The sequence below is a fragment of the Elephas maximus genome, chromosome 4, assembly GCF_024166365.1.
Source record: "Elephas maximus indicus isolate mEleMax1 chromosome 4, mEleMax1 primary haplotype, whole genome shotgun sequence".
NCBI classification, from domain to species: Eukaryota; Metazoa; Chordata; class Mammalia; order Proboscidea; family Elephantidae; genus Elephas; species Elephas maximus.
This window is the reverse complement of record NC_064822.1, coordinates 173,476,539-173,496,871: the sequence shown is the minus strand read 5'-3', so window position 1 is coordinate 173,496,871 and position 20,333 is coordinate 173,476,539. Positions and strand designations below refer to the sequence as shown.

The 20,333-nt window shown below is 41.4% G+C and overlaps 1 protein-coding gene across 2 annotated transcripts in view; it reads right to left on the bottom strand.

Moving 5' to 3' along the window:
* The window catches only part of POLR3B (RNA polymerase III subunit B), a 145,573-nt gene that overhangs the window by 123,372 nt on the left and 1,868 nt on the right, over window positions 1–20,333 (bottom strand). The window contains exons 2-6 of one of the 2 annotated variants that reach the window (XM_049884249.1): window positions 12,815–12,847; window positions 9,457–9,513; window positions 9,306–9,370; window positions 5,302–5,377; window positions 3,609–3,709 (exon numbers count right to left, since the gene is read on the bottom strand). In XM_049884249.1, the coding sequence (XP_049740206.1) occupies window positions 3,609–3,709; window positions 5,302–5,377; window positions 9,306–9,370; window positions 9,457–9,513; window positions 12,815–12,847 (332 nt within the window). The remainder of the gene's footprint in view (window positions 1–3,608; window positions 3,710–5,301; window positions 5,378–9,305; window positions 9,371–9,456; window positions 9,514–12,814; window positions 12,848–20,333) is intronic. The other variant, XM_049884250.1, reaches the window with a different exon arrangement.

Genomic DNA, 20,333 nt, shown 5'->3' with positions numbered 1-20,333 from the left:
TCATTGAACACTAGTGACCAAAGACCAGACGACTTGTGGAATGACATCAGGAACATCACACATGAAGAAAGCAAGAGGTCATTGAAAAGACAGGAAAGAAAGAAAAGACCAAGATGGATGTCAGAGGAGACTCTGAAACTTGTTTTCAAACGTCAAGCAGCTAAAGCAAAAGGAACAAATGATGAAGTAAAAGAACTGAACAGAAGATTTCAAAGGGCAGCGTCAGAAGACAAAGTAAAGTATTATAATGACATGTGTAAAGAGCTGGAGGTGGAAAACCAAAAGGGAAGAACATGCTTGGCATTTTTCAAGCTGAAAGAATTGAAGAAAAAATTCAAGCCTCGAGTTGCAACAGTGAAGGATTCTATGGGGAAAATATTAAACGATGCAGGAATCATCAAAAGAAGATGGAAGGAATATAGAGTCATTATACCAAAAAGAATTATTCAATATTCAAACATTTCAAGAGGTAGCATATGATTAGGAACTGATGGTACTAAAGGAAGAATTCCAAGCTGCTCTGAAGGCATACACGAAAAACGAGGCTCCAGGAATTGATGGAATATCAACTGAGATGTTTCAACAAACAGATGCAGAGCTGGAGATGCTCACTCGTCTATGCCAAGAAATACGGAAGAGCTTCCTGGCCAACTGACTGGAAGAAATCCATATTTATGCCTACTCCCAAGAAAGGTAATCCAACCAAATGTGGAAATTATAGAACAGTATCATTAATATCACACGCAAGCAAACTTTTGCTGAAGATCATTCAAAAGCGGCTGCAGCAGTATAACTGACAGGGAACTGCCAGAAATTCAGGCTGGTTTCAGAAGAGGACATGGAACCAGGGATATCATTGCTGATGTCAGATGGATCCTGGCTGAAAGCAGAGACTACCAGAAGGATGTTTACCTGTGTTTTACTGACTATGCAAAGGCATTTGACTGTGTGGATCATAACAAATTATGAATAACATTGCAAAGAATGGGAATTCCAGAACACTTAATTGTGCTCATGCGGAACCTTTACATAGATCAAGAGGCAGTTGTTCGGACAGAACAAGGGGATACTGATTGGTTTAAAGTCAGGAAAGGTGTGCACCAGGGTTGTATTCTTTCACCATACCTATTCAATCTGTATGCTGAGCAAATACGAGAAGCTGAATATATGAAGAACGGGGTGTCAGGATTGGAGGAAGATTCATTAACAACCTGCATTATGCAGATGACACAACCTTGCTTGCTCAAAGTGAAGGGGACTTGAAGCACTTATGAAGATCAAAGACCACAGCCTTCAGTATAGGTTGCACCTCAACATAAGAAAACAAAAATCCTCACAACTGGACTAATGAGCAACATCATGATAAATGGAGAAAAGACTACTTGGATCAACAATCAAGCCACGGAAGTAGCAGTCAAGAAATGAAAAGACGCATTGCATTGGGCAAATCTGCTGCAAAGGGCCTCTTTAAAGTGTTGAAGAGCACGGACGTCACCTTGAAGACTAAGGTGCGCCTGACCCAAGCCATGGTATTTTCAATTGCCATCATATGCACGTGAAAGCTGGACAATGAATAAGGAAGACCGGAAAAGAACTGATGCCTTTGAATTGTGGTGTTGGCGAAGAATATCGGATACGCCATGGACTGCCAAAAGAACGAACAAATCTGTCTTAGAAGAAGTACAACCAGAATGCTCCTTAGAAGCAAGGATGGCGAGACTGCGTCTTACATACTTTGGACATGTTGTCAGGAGGGATCAGTTCCTGGAGAAGGACATCATGCTTGGCACAGTACAGGGTCAGCAGAAAAGAGGAAGACCCTCAAAGAGGTGGATTGACACAGCGGCTGCAACAATGAGCTCAAGCATAACAACAATTTTAAGGATGGCTCAGGACCCGGCAGGGTTTCGTTCTGTTGTGCATAGGATCACTATGAGTCGGAACCGACTCAACAGCACCTAACAACAACATGCTTAGCAAATAATTCCAGAAGCTCGACTATATGAAGAAGAACATGGTACCAGGATTGGAGGAAGACTCACTGACAACCTGCCATATGCAGATGATACAACCTTGCATGCTGAAAATGAAGAGGACTTGAAGCATTTACTAATGAAGATCAAAGACTACAGCCTTCAGTATGGATTACATCTCAGCATAAAGAAAACAAAAATCCTCACAACTGGACTAATAAGTGATATCATGATAGAGAAACTACTGAAGTTGCCAAGAATCTCATTTTACTTGGATCCACAGTCAACGTCCATGGAAGCAGCAGGTAAGAAAACAAAGGACATATTGTATTGGCGAACTTTGTTGCAAAAGACCTCTTTAAAGTGTTAAAAAGCAAAGATGTCACTCTGAGAAATAAGGTATGACTGACTCACCAAAAAACCAAATCCACTGCCACTGAGTCGACTGCAACTCATAGCGACCCCAAGTACAACAGAATGAAACACTGCCCCGCATCCTGTGCCATCCTCACAATCGTTTTATGCTTGAGCCCATTGTTGCAGCCATTGTGACAATCCATCTCGTTGAGGGTCTTCCTCTTTTTCGCTGACCCTCTACTTTACCAAGCATGATGTCCTCCAGGCACTGGTCCTTCCTGATAACATGCCCAAGGTATGTGAGATGAAGAGGTGCCATCCTTGCTTCTAAGCAGCATCCTGGCTGTATTTCTTCCAAGACGGATTTTTTCTTTCTTTGGCACTCCACGGTATATTCAATGTTCTTCGCCAATACCATAATTCAAAGGCATCAATTCTTCTTTGGTCTTCCTCACTCATAGTTCCAGCTTTTGCACGCTTATGAGGAGATTAAAAGCAAACTGGGCCATAATTACCCATGCCCGCTTTCCCTGGTGGCTGTGGAAGAATGTACCCAACAGGAGCTGTGGTTTGTGCTGCTTCTATTCTCCTGAGTACCCAGCATACCACACAGCAAGTAACAGGCACTTGGTGCATATTTCTTGAGCAAATAGATGTTTATTAAACTCTTAGCACTTGAGGAGAGGAAACGCTTGAGTAGAAATTATCTGAAATAAGTTTAAAGTCCAACGCCATTACTAAACTTACAATATTGCGGTTTTGTCCATTTCTAAAGGAGAGTCTTTATATTTCCCTAATTAGGAAAAGCAGACGGCAAAACTGCTAGTTGATGCTATCTAACATTTCCAAACTTGTTTCAAGCAAATTGCTTCTGCCTTAAATATTGCTACATGGAAAAGAGTGAAATTTCCAGGAACACGCAAACTTAAAATATACACGGAATCCAGCAAGAATAGCAGCCCAGGAGAGCTCACTGAAATGCGATCTTACCTAATGTTTCCCTGACAGCTCGGATTTACAGGAGGAAAGGGAAGCATTTTCCCGAACCGTACAGAAAAAGTTTCATAACTACTAAGATAACAACCCCACACCATGTGCTGTACACAGCTCTCAGTGCTTTACACGTGCTGCCTCACTGGATCCATAAAAGAACCCCATGAAGTGGGTGTATTTCCCACATTTTTCAGAGGAGGAAATGGGGCAAAAGAAACTAGCTTGAGGTCACACAGCAGGCTGGAATCCAGGCAGTCTGGCTGCGATAGGGTCTTGGTTTCTCACCTGCCAATGGGTAAGGCGTTGCGGATGATCCTCTGGCTGCCTCGGGTGTATTCAATATCCACCGTGATGGGGGCAGAGTATGTCATGTCCCTCAAACGGCACTGGAATCAAGACAGAAGGTTACTGCTCCTCCTCTCTGGAAAAGGGGCCTAAGAACTTCAAACAGCTGTCTCTAGTGGAAGTCTGAAGAAGTATGGCCCAGGCTGAATTTCCTCTCCTGTCCACTGAGCTGCTCCACTGCTAACTCAGGGCATGGGGAGGAACTGCCCTACCGCTTCATGAGAAGAAAGATGCATGGATTGATCAAGGCATCTCCACAGCGCCCCTGCCCCTGCCAGCCCAGAAAAGAACAATAAACCTGGAACTTATTTGTTTCTCACCAATCCAATGACGCTATCACTAGTCTGCTCCGTATCTTTAAAGCAATTAAAGTGCTCTGTGCAAACTGGGTTCATGGAAAACAATCAGAGACCAGGGTTGTTGGTCCAAACAGTTAACAACCAGTATATAATAATTATACACACACACACAGAGTCAGGGCCTGCTGTGGCTCCTATGACTGTCCACCCACCCACCTGTTCTCCTATTCTCCCTGTCTCTCCAAGAATCAAAATCTCTTTAAGAAATTTTTGCACTCTTTCTCTAACTGCAGTAGTACTCGTATGTTTTCTCCAACATCAGGAAGACTATTTATAGTGACGAATGTAGTCTCAGTCTTCTTGAACTAATTCAAACTTCTTGTCTTCTCCCTTCTCTGAACTTTGTTAGACTTGAACTTGACAACTGGCTGCCTAGATCTTGAGAAACTGGAAAAATCTAGCAAAAGGGAATGGGGGCAAAGGAGAGCCGAGTCAGGGCACTGAATTTCCAATTTCCCTAACTTCTATTTTAGCATTTCTTTACCACAGACCAGATAAATTTATAAAAATCTATTTTATTTCCTCATACAATTCCCAATTATGGACACTAAATGGAGGAATTTAAGGAAAAATCCAGAAGCTGTTAAAAGCCAATGAATAGGTCTCTCCACCTATAACCCTTATGGCTCTGTTAAAACCCTTGTATTTAACTTTTCTTCTCATCCAACTCTCCTATTACACTGTGTGCTCCTAGTCCTTTCACTCTGTCTAACACAGTGCCTGGCTGATCCTCGAGAAGTGTGCTCAGTGAGTGAGTCTGCAGTAGACTGGCTACTATGCTAGGCACAAGAAGGGGAGGTGGAAAAAGCTCAGAATCAGGACATAAATAGGACACAGTTACGTAACAGTGCAAGCTAATTAGGGTTAAGTGACAAAATAAATAGTACAGAATTGTGCCCTAATGTATATAGTATTAAAATTAAAAACTCAAGGCGTCAAGTTGATTTCGACTCATAGCGACCCTACAGGACAGAGTGGAACTGCCCCACATCAGGGTTTCCAAGGCTGTAATCTTTATGGAAGCAGGCTGCCACATCTTTTTCCCATGGAATGGCTGGTGGGTTCAAACCACCGATCTTTTGGTTGGCCACTGAGCACTCTTACCACTGTACCACCAGAGCTCCTCAGTATAGTGTTAAAGAATATTTATTTTGGTTATGTTTGTCTCATAAGAGATTTTTTTTCCAGATTTTTAAGTGATCTTTTTAAAGTATATATTAAGGTACAGACTTTTAGTTAAAGCACGTCCAATTAAAATAAACGTTTATAATTACCTCATGAGGGGACACTGGTCTAGTGACATTAAAGCTTTCTTCAACATCAGGAAGCCCAACATAGATATTAAGATATCTGAAAAACAAATTATTCCATTACCAATTATTACTCTTCTTCAAAGAAATATAAACAAATTATTTTCCTATAAAAAATAAGGATTATGCTTTGACAAAGGTTCATCTTGTTAAGGATGACAAACAAATTAAAAAGTATTAGAGATCTTCTTGAAGCGACATACGTATATATATACAGCTTTCATAAAGGAGGGAATATAATATCAAATTATTTTTTAAAAATACTTGAGTTTCTTTAAAAAAAGCACTTAAATTTCTTTATAAAAATATTGGAACTATAGCTCCTTAAAAATGATACTTTAAAAAAAAAGCATAAGGCAAAAGAGTATCTGTAGTCTGTGTATTGGGTTGAACAGTATTGTTAGGTGCCGTCAAGTCTGTTCCAACTCAGAGCGACCCTATGTATAACAGAATGAAACACTGTCTAGTCCTGACCCATCCTCACAATCATTGCTATGTTTGAGCCCATTGTTGAATAGTGTCCCCCCAAAATTCATGTCCACGAGGAATCTTAGAATGTGACTTTATTTGGAAACAGAATCTTTGCAGATGTAACTAAGTTAGTGTGTGCCCTAAATTCAGGAACTGAGAAGACACAGAAGGAGACAAAGAAAAAGGCTATGTGAAGAAGGAGGCAGAGAATGGAGTGATGTGGCCACAAGCCAAGGAATGCCAGGAGCCACCAGAAGCTGGCAGAGTCCAGGAAGGATTCTCCCTTAGAGCCTTTGGAGGGAGCGTGATACTGCCAGCACCCTTGGTTTCAGACTTCTGGCCTCTAGAATTACAATAAATTTGTTGTTTTAAGTAAGCAAGTTAGTGGTAATTTGTTATGGTGGCCCTATGAAACTAATAAAAAATGTTATCATTCATGTAAGAAAGAAGAGAACATAAGAGGGGAAATATCTATCCACTCATTTGTGCAAAAGAAACACAGAAAACATAAAGAAGAAACTAATGATACTGGTTACCCACAGGGAGTGGCTGGGGATAGGGTGAAAATAATTCTCTCAAAGCTGGGGCAATATGAGCAATAAGGTAATGCTAGTACTGGATTATAACCATAGTAAGATAAATGTCTATGAGTCCATATTAATATAGAGAGCTAAAGATGGGTGGGTGGATGGATGGATGGATGGGCGGGCGGATGGGCGGACGGGCAGGCGACGGACGGACGGACGGACGGGCGGACGGGCGGACGGGTGGATGGGTGGATAGATGGGAGAGAAGGGAAAACTCTTCCTTTCAGTAAAATTCCAACTAATAAAAGCAGAAGGAATGATGGAAGTAGAGACTCACCATCAGGTAAACACCACAGTAATAAATGGTACAGGTAAGATCCATCAATGTAAGCTAAAATTAGTGGGTGAAGGTATGAGGAGAAACAGGACAGTTGCACAGTGGCAAAGGACCTCCCATAAGATACCTTTCTAGTATAAAAGAAAAAAAGTAACTTTACAGTGGAAAAACCTAGAAGACACTACCTTAACCAAATGAACAAGGTTAAAATCACCCATAATGAAAGATTTATGGACATCCGAACCCATGATATGATACACTGAGAACACCACATCATCGCTTTGGTGGTTTTCTTGCCAAAAATGCACAACCTCAATCATGAGCAAACATCAGACAAACCCAAACAGAAGGAACTTCTACAAAATAACTGACCAGTAGGTTCCAAAAGTATCAAGATCATGAAAGACTGAGGAACAATCACAGATTGGAGGAGACTAAGGAGACATGACAACTAAACATAATGTGGGATCCTGGATTGAATCTTGGACCAGAAAAAAAAAAAGATACTGATGAAAAAACTTTGAGGAAGGTCTGTAGATTACTTAATAGTATTGTATCAATGTTAACTTGCTGGTTTTGAACATTGTACTATGGTTATGTAAGATACTGATATTAGGGGAAGCTGGGTAAAGGGTATACAGGAACTCTGCATTATTTTTGCAACTTTTCTATAAATTTAAAATTATTTCAAAACAGAAGGCTTAAAAAATATTTAAAATCACAGTTCCAGAAACTTCTCGACCATAACTCTACTTGTTGTAATTAGTTTACCAGTTGCCATTGAGTCTGTTCTGACTCATAGCGACCTGACAGGATACAGTGGAACTGCCCCAGTTCTGAAGGCTGAAATCTTTACAGAGGCAGACGGTCATATCTTTCTCCCCCGGGGCAGCTGGTGGGTTTAAAATGCCAACCTTTAGATTAGCAGCCAAGTGCTTAACCACTGCGTGACCAGGGCTCCTTTATAATTACCTTAATGATTAAAAATTAATTTTAGCACCTTATAATAGTAAACAGATAAAAAGAGAATTATTTTAGAAGGAGTTTTGGTAGGAACTATATTTTCATAGAGCATGTAACCGTGCTCGTGTAGGACCTGTACAAAGACCAATAATCAATCGTTCAAAGAGAACAGGCAGATACTGTGTGGTTTAAAATCAGGAAAGGTGTGCATCAGTGTTGCATCCTTTCACCATACTTATTCAATCTGTATGCTGAGCAAAATAATCCAAGAAGCTGGACTATACAAAGAATGCTGCATCAAGATTGGTGGAAGACTAATTAACAACCCACCTTATGCAGATGACATAACCTTGCCTGCTGAAAGCGAAGAGGGCTTGAAGCACTTAATGATAAAGATCAAAGACTACAGCCTTCAGTATGGACTGCACCTCAACATAAACAAAAATCCTCACAACTGTACCAATAAGCAACATGATGATAAACGAAAAAAAGATTGATGCTGTCAAGAATTTTCATTTTACTTGGATCCACAATCAACGCCCCTGGAAGCAGAAGTCAAGAAATCAAACAACATATCACACTGGGTAAATCTGCTGCAAAAGATCTCTGTCTTGGTCATCTAGTGCTGTTATAACAAAAATACTACACGTGGATGACTTTAACAAAGAGAAGTTTATTCTCTCACAGTCCAGTAGGCTAAAAGTCTGAATTCACAGCACCAACTCCACAGGAAGGCCTTCTCTCTCTGCCAGCTCTGGAGGGAAGGTCCTTGTCATCAGTCTTCTTTTGGTCTAGGAGGATCTCAGCGCAGGAACCTCAGGTCCAAAGGACGTGCTCTACTCCCAGTGCTGCTTTCTTGGTTGTATGAAGTTCTCTTGTCTCTTTGCTCACTTCTCTCTTTTATATCTCAAAAGAGATTGGCTTAAGACACTATCTTATCTTTTAGACCTCATCAGAATCCATCTTATTACATCATAGTGATAGGATTTACAACACATAGGGAAATCACAACAGAAGATTACATGGTAGACAGTCATACAATCATACAAGGAAATCATGACCTAGCCAAGTTGACAGATATTTTGGGGGGACACAAACCAATCTGTGATAATCCATGACAACCATGAAAAGCAAAGTTGTCACTTTGAGAACTAAGGTGTGCCAGACCCAAGTCGTGATATTTTCAATTGCCTCATATGCAAGCAAAAGCTGGACAGTGAATAAAGAAGATCAAAGAAGAAGTGGTGCCTTGGAATTATGGTGTTGGTGAAAAATGTTGAACATAACATGGACTGTCAGAAGAACGAACAAGTCTGTCTTCTAAGAAGCACAGCCAGAGTGCTTCTTGGAAGTGAGGATGGCAAAACTTTGTCTCACGTACTTCAGACACATTATCAGGAGGGAACAGTCCCTGCAGAAGGACATCCTGCTTGGCAAAGTCAGTGAAAAACAGGAAGACCTCTGATGAGATGGACTGATACCGTGGCTGCAACAATGGGCTCAAGCATAGTAACCTTTGTTAGGATGGTGCAGTACCAGGCAGTGTTTTGTTCTGCTGAGCATGAGGTCATTATGAGTTGGAACATGGTAGATGGCACCTCACAACAACACATCTTTTTAAAATGTTAGACTTAATCAAAACACCAAACCAAGGACAGTCGATTCCTTACTTTAAATACCACATGGGGTCAGCATCACTTGTAACCTTTTCATTTGCTTTCATTATCTTCTTTATCTGCAGTGGGGGGAAAAAAAATTAGGAAAGATACAGGCTTTCAATTAGTCGTTACCTCATGTCTCTTTCTAAGATTTGATGCTTACCTCTACATTAATGAAATAGTTAAATGAATCTATATGTTGCTTTACAAGGCCTTTCACCTAAACAGATAAAAAAAATAGTTAGCAACAAAATAGCAGGTTTTATATAATACATTGTAACTATAGATTCTAACAGGTTATACAATAGATTCTACCTATTCTAACAATAGGTAACCAAATTTTTCTCAAAACCAAGTTGAAAAAAAAAATTTACACATCATACACACACAAAAAGAATACCAAGTTGAGAAAAAAAATCTATGAATTTTATTTACCAGAACATTTCATTAATATATAAAAAACCAAAACCAAACCTGTTGCCGCTGAGTCAATTTCAACTCGTAGCAACCCTCTAGGACAGAGCAGAACTGCCCCACAGGGTTTTCGAGGATGTAAATCTTTACAGAAGCAGACTGCCACATCTTCCTCCTGCGGACCGGCTGGTGGGTTCGAACCACCAGACCTTTTGGTTAGCAGCTGAGTATTTAACCACTGGGCCACCAGATCTCCTTCATTAATGACGTATACTATCCCATTTCTCCTCCATCTTACTACTTATACGCCTTCAAAATTTTCCTCCTAGAGAAGCAACCTGACCCCTGGAATTTAAGGTAAGAGTATCTGAATATACCTATGGAGTCCCCATAAGGAAATAAACAAGGCAGAATTTTCTCTGCATACTTTGTACTTTCAAAAATATCCAAGAGAAAATATACAGTAATTGAGCATCATCTCTTTCACCCTCAAACAATGTCTATTTCCTTTTTCATCTTTCTCCTATCTCGGCAATTTCATGACTCTCAAATACCCAACCCCTGGTCAATTATATATTTATGGAAGATTGAGAGGCAAAAATAAGGCTCTCTATTGGAAAAGTTGGAAATAATTGCATTTGAAATAGAAAGTCGAGTTAAACACAGAGAACCTAAGAGGAGACACAAGCTAGCAGTAGCTTCCCTTTCCTGCTGGTGTCAGGCAGCAGTAACCGCACAGATAGCACTGTGTGCTCCCGTGGGGAACAAATGAAACAAACGCATGGGCTCCACAGCCTTCGGATTGAACAGTCTGTACGTGTTCAATTCTAAAAATATTAATCTTCAAAGTGAATTTGTTCAACACTTCTAGAATATTCCTAAAAGATAATCACAGAGCCTTTGCTTTAAATATACTTCTTGATTGGGGATCCACTAGCTAACAAAACAACTATTACATTTTTCGAACAGTCCAGATTGTTGGCCAAAAAAAAAAAAAATCAGCCTCATAACAATCAGAGGTCTGACTTCCTGTGTTTTCTACCCCTAGGACTTAACTGTCTTTCTGGAGAAAATCTCTGGGACAGTCCGTTTAGTTACAGCATCTCTCTTTCATGTTCTCCCTTCCAGACTGAACAGGCCCTTCAACTATTTCTTGCATGCAAGGTTTTGTAGACTATTCAGCTGCTGATGGCCTGTCCCTGGGTGTGCCCCAGTTGTCAGTACTCCTCTTCAAATGGGCACCCTGCGCTCACTGACAACATTCTCCACACAGTCTAACTAGTGCCTGGTGGGACCACTACCTCCCTCATTTGGGACATTACACCACTGTTATCAAAGAAACCAGATCACATTACTGGCGCATGCTGAGCTTTCAGTCAACTAAAAATCAAAGGGTGACTTTTTATCTTCACACAAAAAATGCTATTAAGTCAGGTGCACTCCATTTGGTACTTGTGTGCCTCTTGACTGTTCTCCTCCCAGCCTAACAAGACCTCTCTGAGTCTCGGCTCTGCTGGCCAGCAGCACCGGCAGCCTTACAAACTCTGCATTCTGTCCTTGGTTATGCAGAGCTTAAAATCTTTATACTTTTGTTAAGGGACAAATGTATTTTAATGTGGTCTCAGTAAAGAAGAACTCTGACTTTAAAATACATAAAAAGAATAAATAACAAGAGTCTTACGTCTGTACTGAGTTTTCTACCTTTTCTTGGACTGTGTGCCGTCGACTGTCTCTTTCTGAATAAAAACTACTGCTCCTTCTCCTCTGCTTACGTACAGGTTCCTTAAAAATATTTTTATTAGAAACAAAACAAAACCCTTCTCTTCACCTTCCTACTGTTTTATTTCATTCTCTATTACCCTCCTACTTAAAAACTCTTTAACAGCTTCCTGTTGCCATTAGCAGAAAAGCCAAAATCCTGAACATGGCTTTCAAATTTGATCAGAAAATTTGCTCCAGATAGTTTCTTCAGCCTCACCTCCCTCTGCCTGTAAAACCTAACTTAAACCCAAAACTTTGTTGCTGTTGTGTCGATTTTGACTCAGGGTGACCCTATGAGACAAGAGAACTGCCCCCACAGGATTTCCAAGGCTGTAATCTTTATGAAAGCAGACTGCCACGACTTTCTTCCATGGAGCAGCCGGTGGGTTTGAACTACTGGCCTTCTGGTTAGCAGTCCAGCACTTAACCACTATGCCACCGGGGCCCCTAAAAACTAACTTAGCTGGATTAAACTCGTTCATTTTTCAAGTCATGCTGAAATGTCACTTTCTTGAAGGCACCTTTCCTAACTTCCAAGTTAGGTACTCCATAGCATTCTGTATTTCCCCCTTCATAACATCCATCAAATTTGTAATTCCCTGTTAGTCTTCAAGTTCCATCAAGGAACCCACTGCCATAGAGTTAATTCTGACTCACAGCGTCCCTATAGGACAGAGTAGAACTGCCCCATAGGGTTTCCTAGGCTGTAATCTTCATGGAAGCAGACTGCCACGTCTTTCTCCTGCAGAGCCGCTGGTGGGTTCAAACAGCTGACCTTTCAGTTAGCAGCCGAGCAGTTACCCACTGTGCCACCAGGGCTCCTTTTTCCATCAAGGAAGGGACCATCATTGTCTGGCTCCCACTACTTCTGAGCACAAGCTCTTAAGATTGAATCAAAGCCCTACACCAACCTTAATATTCAACAGTTCCTCTGACTATCTACCCATCCAATCCAGCCAAATGGATCTGATCCCTGTTTCCTACAGACTGCATCCCACCTTTCTGCTTTGTAAATCCTTTACTTTTAAGGTGTGGTTCATGTCTCACCTCATCTGGGAGGCCCTCTCTGACTATCTATGGCATCACTCTTTTGCCAGCAGCACCTTGACTTTTAGTATTCACATACCATGCTACTGTGTATACTATCTGCTATCTTGGAACTGAAGTTATCACTCCCCTGCAGCTCGACCATCACCAGCACCTTATAGGCAGGGATTTTGCCTTATAGCTCCTTGTATTTCCAAAACATAGCAAAGTACACAGTTAGAAAAAATGTTAGCTGGTGATTAAAAAAAAAAGCTTATTTACTTTTTTAATCCAATAAATATTAAATGTAAAACAATTACCTTTAAAAATGCTGGAAGCAGCCTCCATTTTTCCTGTGAACCAAGATAAGAATATCAGAACTCTGTACCAGCAGCCACAATATTTTCAGAATTAGTTATTTTAATATACCGATGTGCTTTTTCACAGTAAGTAAAAGAAAGTAAGTCAAAAGGGCAAATTTTTTCTTTTTTATAATTTTTATTGTGCTTTAAGTGAAAGTTTACAAATCAAGTCAGTCTCTCACACAAAAACCCATATACACCTTGCTACACACTCCCAATTTCTTTCCCCCTAATGAGACAGCCCACTCTCTCCCTCTACACTCTCTTTTCGTGTCATTTCACCAACTTCTAACCCCCTCCACCCTCTCATCTCCCCTCCAGGCAGGAGATGCCAACATAGTCTCAAGTGTCCACCTGATCCAAGAAGCTCACTCTTCACCAGCATCCCTCTCCAACCCATTGTCCAGACCAATCCCTGCCTGAAGAGCTGGCTTCAGGAATGATTCCTGTCCTGGGGCAAGAGAAGGTCTGGGGGCCATGACCACTGGGGTCTTTCTAGTCTCAGTCAGACCATTAAGTCTGGTTTTATGAGAATTTGGGGTCTGCAACCCACTGCTCTCCTGCTCCCTCAGGGTTTCTCTGTTGTGTTCCCTGTCAGGGCAGTCATCTGTTGTAGCCGGGCACCATCTAGGTCTTCTGGTCTCAGGATGATGCAGTTGCTGGTTCATGTGGCCCTTTCCATCTCTTGGGCTCATAATCGCCTTGTGTTCTTCATTCTCCTTTGATGAAGGTGGGTTGAGGCCATTTGATGCATCTTAGATGGCTGCTTGCTAGCGTTTAAGACCCCAGACACCACTCTTCAAAGAGGGATGCAGAATGTTTTCTTAATAGATTTTATTATGCCAATTGACTTAGATGTCCCCTGAAACCGTAGTCCCCAGACCCCTGCCCCTGCTACACTGGCCTTTGAAGCATTCAGTTTATTCAGGAAACTTCTTTGCTTTTGGTTTAGTCCAATTGTGCTGACCTCCCCTGTATTGTGTGCTGTCTTTCCCTGCACCTAAAGTAGTTCTTATCTACTATCTAATTAGTGAATGCCCCTCTCCCACCCTCCCTCCCTCCCCCGTCTCGTAACCACAAAAGAATATTTTCTTCTCAGTTTAAACTATTTCTCAAGTTCTTATAATAGTGGTCTTATACAATATTTGTCCCAAAAGGACAAATTTTTAACTGTAACTACTTTTACGGAAGTTTTTCTAAAATATGTGTGCTTGTACCCCAAATTTCTTAGAGTAAAATTTAATCTTTTATATCCCAGATTGCTTCAACCGAACATAATTTAATCTTCTCTTGATGAGTCAAGCTTCCAAGCACTTTTCATACTGTACATTAGTCTCATGACAATTCCTGAGTAAGCTGGGTTTACCCAGAGAGTCTGGGGTGGACCCCAGTGGGCACTCTCCTTCCCTCCCAATCTCCCTCGACTAGTGGCTGCTCAAAGATGAGCAACTTTCTTGACCCAGTAATTCCTCCTGGCTACTTTCTTCACCTGCCCTTTGACTTAACAGCTCTTAAAAAATGGCCTCTACTTAGCTTCTCTGTTCCTCACTTTCCACTCCTCTTCAACCCATTATAACCAGGGTTCTGACCCACCTGCCAGGGAAGCTGTTCTAGCAAGGTTGCCAACTCCAAAGACATTCCCTTAGCCCTCAACTCACACACCCTTCCCAAGGCACTGACCATGCTGATCACTCACTTTCTGCAATACTTCTGAGACAACACTCTCCTCCTATGTCTTCCTTCCCTCTGACTGTCCCTTCTTGGTCTTCTTCTCCTCTGCCCACCCTGTAAACACTGGTGTTCCTCAAAGTTCTATGCTTGGTGACTTCTCGACTAGGAGCTGGGTATGGGGGATTTCAGATAACACTTGCTTAGCCCCCATCTCACCTCCAGTCCCAGCTTCGTATGTAAACTCTTTCAAGGGCAGTGGCCCTGCCTGACTTGGTTACCACAGTGTCTGGTACATAAAACCAAAACCCGTTGCTATCAAGTAGATTCTGTCTCATAGAGACCAATAAATACTGGAAGAATAAACGAATGAGTGAATGAATATCATTGCTACAGTGAGCAAATGAGTATGGGTATGTGACCTATACCTACTGACTGGGCAGCAACACCTCGAGGAATCAAAGGCTCCTCAAACTCAGGATGTCCCAAATCAGAACCAGCACCTTCCCCAGCCAGGTCTGCTTGGTTCTGTTCCCGATCAGCCACTCCCAAATTAGAAACTTCAGTATCATGCCTCTTTCCTTAGCTTCTCTTGATCAGTCTGAAAATAAGTCCTACTGAGCCTATGTCTTTTTAACTTTTCTCACATTCGTCCTTGCTATTGGGTCAGCTGAGGCTCTCATAATTTCACCTGGACTACTGCAGCATTTCTTCCAACCGTGCTTAACAGCCAAGCCAGAGGGAACATTCTCATGTGTGCAGCTGGTCGTGTCAGGTCGTATCTACCTTATACCTCTTCAGTGCCTCCCCACCATCCTCATGTCTACACTCCACACGTGGCATATAACATCCTCTGTGATCTTAAGCCTGCATACTTCTCCAGCCTCACCTCTCGCAGTGAACTACACGCAGGGCTTTTTACACTTCCAGGCTTTTGCTCATGGCGCTCCTTCTGTTTGGAATGTCTCCCCCAACACAACACTCCATCCCCGTCCGTCAAGGCTCACTTGAGTCATCACAGTCCCACGTCCCATTTGGAATACCAATATACCCCTCTGCCTACTTCTATCACAGCACCTAGTATGTGCTATCCACCTGCCTACGTGTCTCCTCCTAGAAGATAAGGGACAAGTTTTTTGAACCTGTCTAAACACTGGGAGTGTAGTACCAAAACCAAAACCTGGCCTGTAGTACCAAAACCAAAACCAAACCCAAATCTACTACCATTGAGTCAATTTCAACTCATAGTAATCCCATATGGTTCCCAAGGGTATAAATCTCTATGGAAGCAGCCTGCCACGTCCTTCTCTCACAGAGCCACCCATGGTTTTGAGCCGCCAACCTTTCAGTTAGCAGTCAATCGCTTTAATCACTGTGCTACCAGAGCGCCTTTGGCCCATAGTAAGCAGTCAGCAAATATCTGTTCAACAAATAAATGATTACGTGACCCCAGAACTATGTTATTTCTCCTACCATGCTTCCATGCTGCCACACAGAGTACAGAAAAATATACTAGGCATGGTTAGTGAGGGTAAAACTTAAGAAGTTACAGAGAAAGCACTTAAGTTGGAAAGTTAAAGCAAATAATATTTAACCTCTTCAAAGAAAGTCATTTTCATTCAGAGAAAACTTTGCACTATTAAAGAATTTCTCTAATAAAGTACTGTTTAGATTAACCGTCATTTGTTCAACACTGAAATTACAGTGTTTACCTCACGGGCCCTGGTGGCACAACAACAATTAAGCACTTGGCTGCTAACCAAAAGATAGGTGGTTTGAACCCACCCAGCGGCTCTGCAGGAGAGAGACCTGGTGATCTGCTCCTGCAAAGATTACAGCATAGAAAATTCCATGGGGCAGTTCTATTGTCACATGGGGTTGCTAATAGTTGAAATTGACTTGACAGCACCTAACAACAACCTCACAAAGCCAGAAATGCAAAGATAATACTCAGAATTCAAACCCTTAGCAGTATAAACGAGAAATGGCACTCTGAGCCCCTTAATGTCATTCTCGATACCTCTACTTTGGAGAGGCAATAGAGTTATTCGTCACATTCATTCACCTCATTCATTCATTCCATATAAATGTATTATGGGTCAAGAACTGGGGACAGAGCAGAGAATAAAACCAGACATGGCCTAGTAAGAAGAACAACAAGTAACAACCAGTGTTGAGAATGGAGGACAGGGTACTACAGCAATAAGCAGCAAGGCGATCTAACATCATCTGGGAGAATCATAGGCCTCCCTGAGGACGTCATATCATAGTTACGTAGGACTTAATCTACAAAGTGGAAAGAGAGAAGCCATATGAGTAGGGCAGAAAGGTCTCAGGCTAGGGGTGGGAATGGTGGAAAAGAGGCTGGAGATATAAGCAGAGGCCAGATTGAGAGAAGCCTTATAAATATGGTAAAGATTTTAGATTTTGTCCTAAGAGCAATGGGCAGAGATTGAAGAATACCCATATGACTATACTCGTGTGTTTAAACTGATCACTTTAGCTACAGACTCACTGCCGTTGAGTCAATTCCGACTCATAGCAGAGAATAAACTGGAGTGGAACAAGTTCGGAGACAGGTAGGCCAGTTTGAAAATAGGCGACAACAACGGTCATATGCAGAGAACATCGGGAAGGAAGCTTCAGATATGATAGCATTTACAAGTCAGGATCCTTAAAATGTGGTGGTGGTTTGTATGCAGAAGGCCAAGAAGAGAAACTGCTATTCCTGATTCATGAGACTGGAACTGTGGTACAAGTTCTCTTCACAGCTGTGTAAATTCAGGCAAGAAATTTACATCACAGTGTTCTGATGTGATGCTGGAATCTATGCCACCAATATTCAAATACCAGCCAGATCACCAATGGTGGGCAGATTTCAGCTGAGCTTCTAGACCAAGACAGACGATGAATAAGGACCTGGCAGTCTACTTCTGAAAAAAAATTACTCAGTGAAAATATTATGAACAGCAGTACAACATTGTCTGATATAGTGCCAGAAGATGAGCCCCTCAGGTTGGAAGGCATTCAAAACACGACTGGGGAAGAGTTGCCTCCTCAAAGTAAAGCTGACCTTAATGATGTGGATGGGGTCAAGCTTTCAGGACCTTCATCTGCTGATGTGGCATGACTCAAAATGAGAAGAAATAGCTGCAAACATCCACTAATCATAGGAAAGTGGAATGTATGAAGTATGAACCTAGGAAAATTGGAAATCATCAAAAATGAAATGGAATGCATAAAGGTAAAGACCTTAGGTATCAGTGACCTGGAATGGACTGGTATTGGCCATTTTAAATCGGATAATCATACGGTCTGCTATGCCGGGAATAACAAATTGAAGAGGAAGGGCATTGCATTCACTGCCAAAAAGAACATGTCATGATCTATGCTGAAGGACAACACTGTCAGTGATAGGATAAGATCCATACACCTAAGATGAAAACCAGTTAATATGACTATTATTCAAATTTACGTACCAACCACTAAGGCCAAAGATGAAAAAATTAAAGATTTTTACTTCTGCAGTCTGAAATTGATCAAACATGCAACCAAGGTGTACTGATAATTACTGGCAATTGGAATGTGAAAGTTGGAAACAAAGAAGAAGGATAGGCAGTTGGAAAATATGACCTTGGTGATAGAAACAATGTCAGAGATCGCATGACAGAATTTTGCAAGACCAACGACTTCTTCATTGCAGGCACCTTTTTTCAACAACATAAACAGCTACTATACACATGGACCTTGCCAGATGGAATACACAGGAATCAAATTGACTACATTTGTGAAAGGAGATGATGGAAAAGCTCAATATCATCAGTCAGAACAAGGCCAGGGGCCAGCTGTGGTACCGACCATCAATTGCTCACATGCAAGCTCAAGCTGAAGCTGAATAAAATTAGAACAAGTCCACAAAAGCCATAGTATGACCTTGATTGTATCTCACTTGAATTTAGAGACCATCTCAAGAATAGATTTGACACACTGAACACTAATGACTGAAGACCAGATGAGTTGTGGAAATGACATCAAGGACATCATACATGAGGAAATCAAGAAGATGGGAAAAAAAAAAAAAAAAGACCAAAACAGATGTTAAAAGAGACTCTGAAACTTGCTCTTGAATGTCGAGTAGCTAAAGTCGAAGGAAGAAACAATAAAGTCAAAGAGCTGAACAGAAGATATCAAAGGGCAGCTCAAGAAGACAAAGTAAAGCACTATAATGAAATGTGCAAAGACCTGGAAATAGAAAACTAAAAAGGAAGAACGTGCTTGGCATTTCTCAAGCTGAGACAACTGAAGTAAAAATTGAAGCCTCGAGTTGCAATAGTGAAGAATTCTATGGGGAAAATATTGATTGATGCTGGAAGCATCTAAAGAAAATGAAAGGAATACTCAGTCACTGTACGAAACAGAACTGGTTGACATTCAACTATTTCAAGACGGAGCATATGATCGAGAACTGATGGTACTGAAGAAAGAGGTCCAAGCTGCACTGAAGCACTGGCAAAAACAATGCTCCAGGAATTGACAGAATACCGATTGAGATGTTTCAACAAATGGATGCAGCGCTGGAAGTGCTCACTAGTCTGTGCCAAGAAATTTGGAGGACAGCCACCTGGCCAACCAACTGGAAGAGATCCATATGTGTACCCATTCCAAGGAAAGGTAATCCAACTGAATGCAGAAATTATCAAACAATATCATTAATATCACACACAGGTAAAATTTGCTGAAGATCATCAAAAGCAGTTGCAGCAGTACACCAACAGGGAACTGCCAGAAATTCAGGTCAGATTCAGAAGAGGATGTGAAACAAGGGGTATCATTGCTTATGTTAGATGGATCATGGTTGAAAGCAGAGAATACCAGAAAGATGTTTTCCTGAGTATGCAAAGGCACTCAACTGTGTGGATCAGAACAAATTATGAACAACATTTCGAAGAATAGGAATTCCTGAACACTTAATTGTGCTCATGATGAACACGTACTTAGACGAAGAGGCAGTCGTTCAAACAGAACAAGGAGATACCGATTGGTTTAAAGTCAGGAAAGTTGTGTGTCAGGGTTGTATCCTTTCACCATACTTATTCAATCTGTATGCTGAGCAAATAACCCAAGATATTGACGGCATCAGGATTGGAGGAAGATTCATTAACCACCTGTGTTATGCAGATGACACAACCTTGCTTGCTCAAAGTGAAGAGGACTTAACGCACTTACTGATGAGGATCAGACTATAGCCTTCACCATGGATTACACCTCAACATAAAGAAAATGAAAACCCTCACAATTGGACCAATAAGCAACATCATGATAAACAGAAAATACTGAAGTAGTTAAGGATTTCATTTTACTTAGATCCACAATCAACGCCCATGGATGCAGCAGTCAAGTAATCAAAGGACACATTGCATCGGGCAAATACACTGCAAGAGACCTGTTGAAAGTGTTAAAAAGCAAAGATGCCACTTTAAGGACTAAGGTGCGCCTGACCCAAGCCACAGTGTTTTCGATCACCTCACATGCATGTGAAGCTGGACAATGAATAAAAAAGATCAAAGAATCGCTGCCTTTCAATTGCGGTGTTGGGGAAGAATATCAAATATACCATGGACTGCCAAAAGAATGAACAAATCTGTCTTGGAAGAAGTACAGCCAGAATGCTCATTAGAAGCGAGGATGGCAAGACTTCACCTCACATACTTTGGACATGTTGTCAGGATGGACCAGACTCTGGAGAAAGACACCGTGCTTGGTAGAATAGAGGGTCAACAAAAAAGTGGAAGACCCTCAATGAGATGGA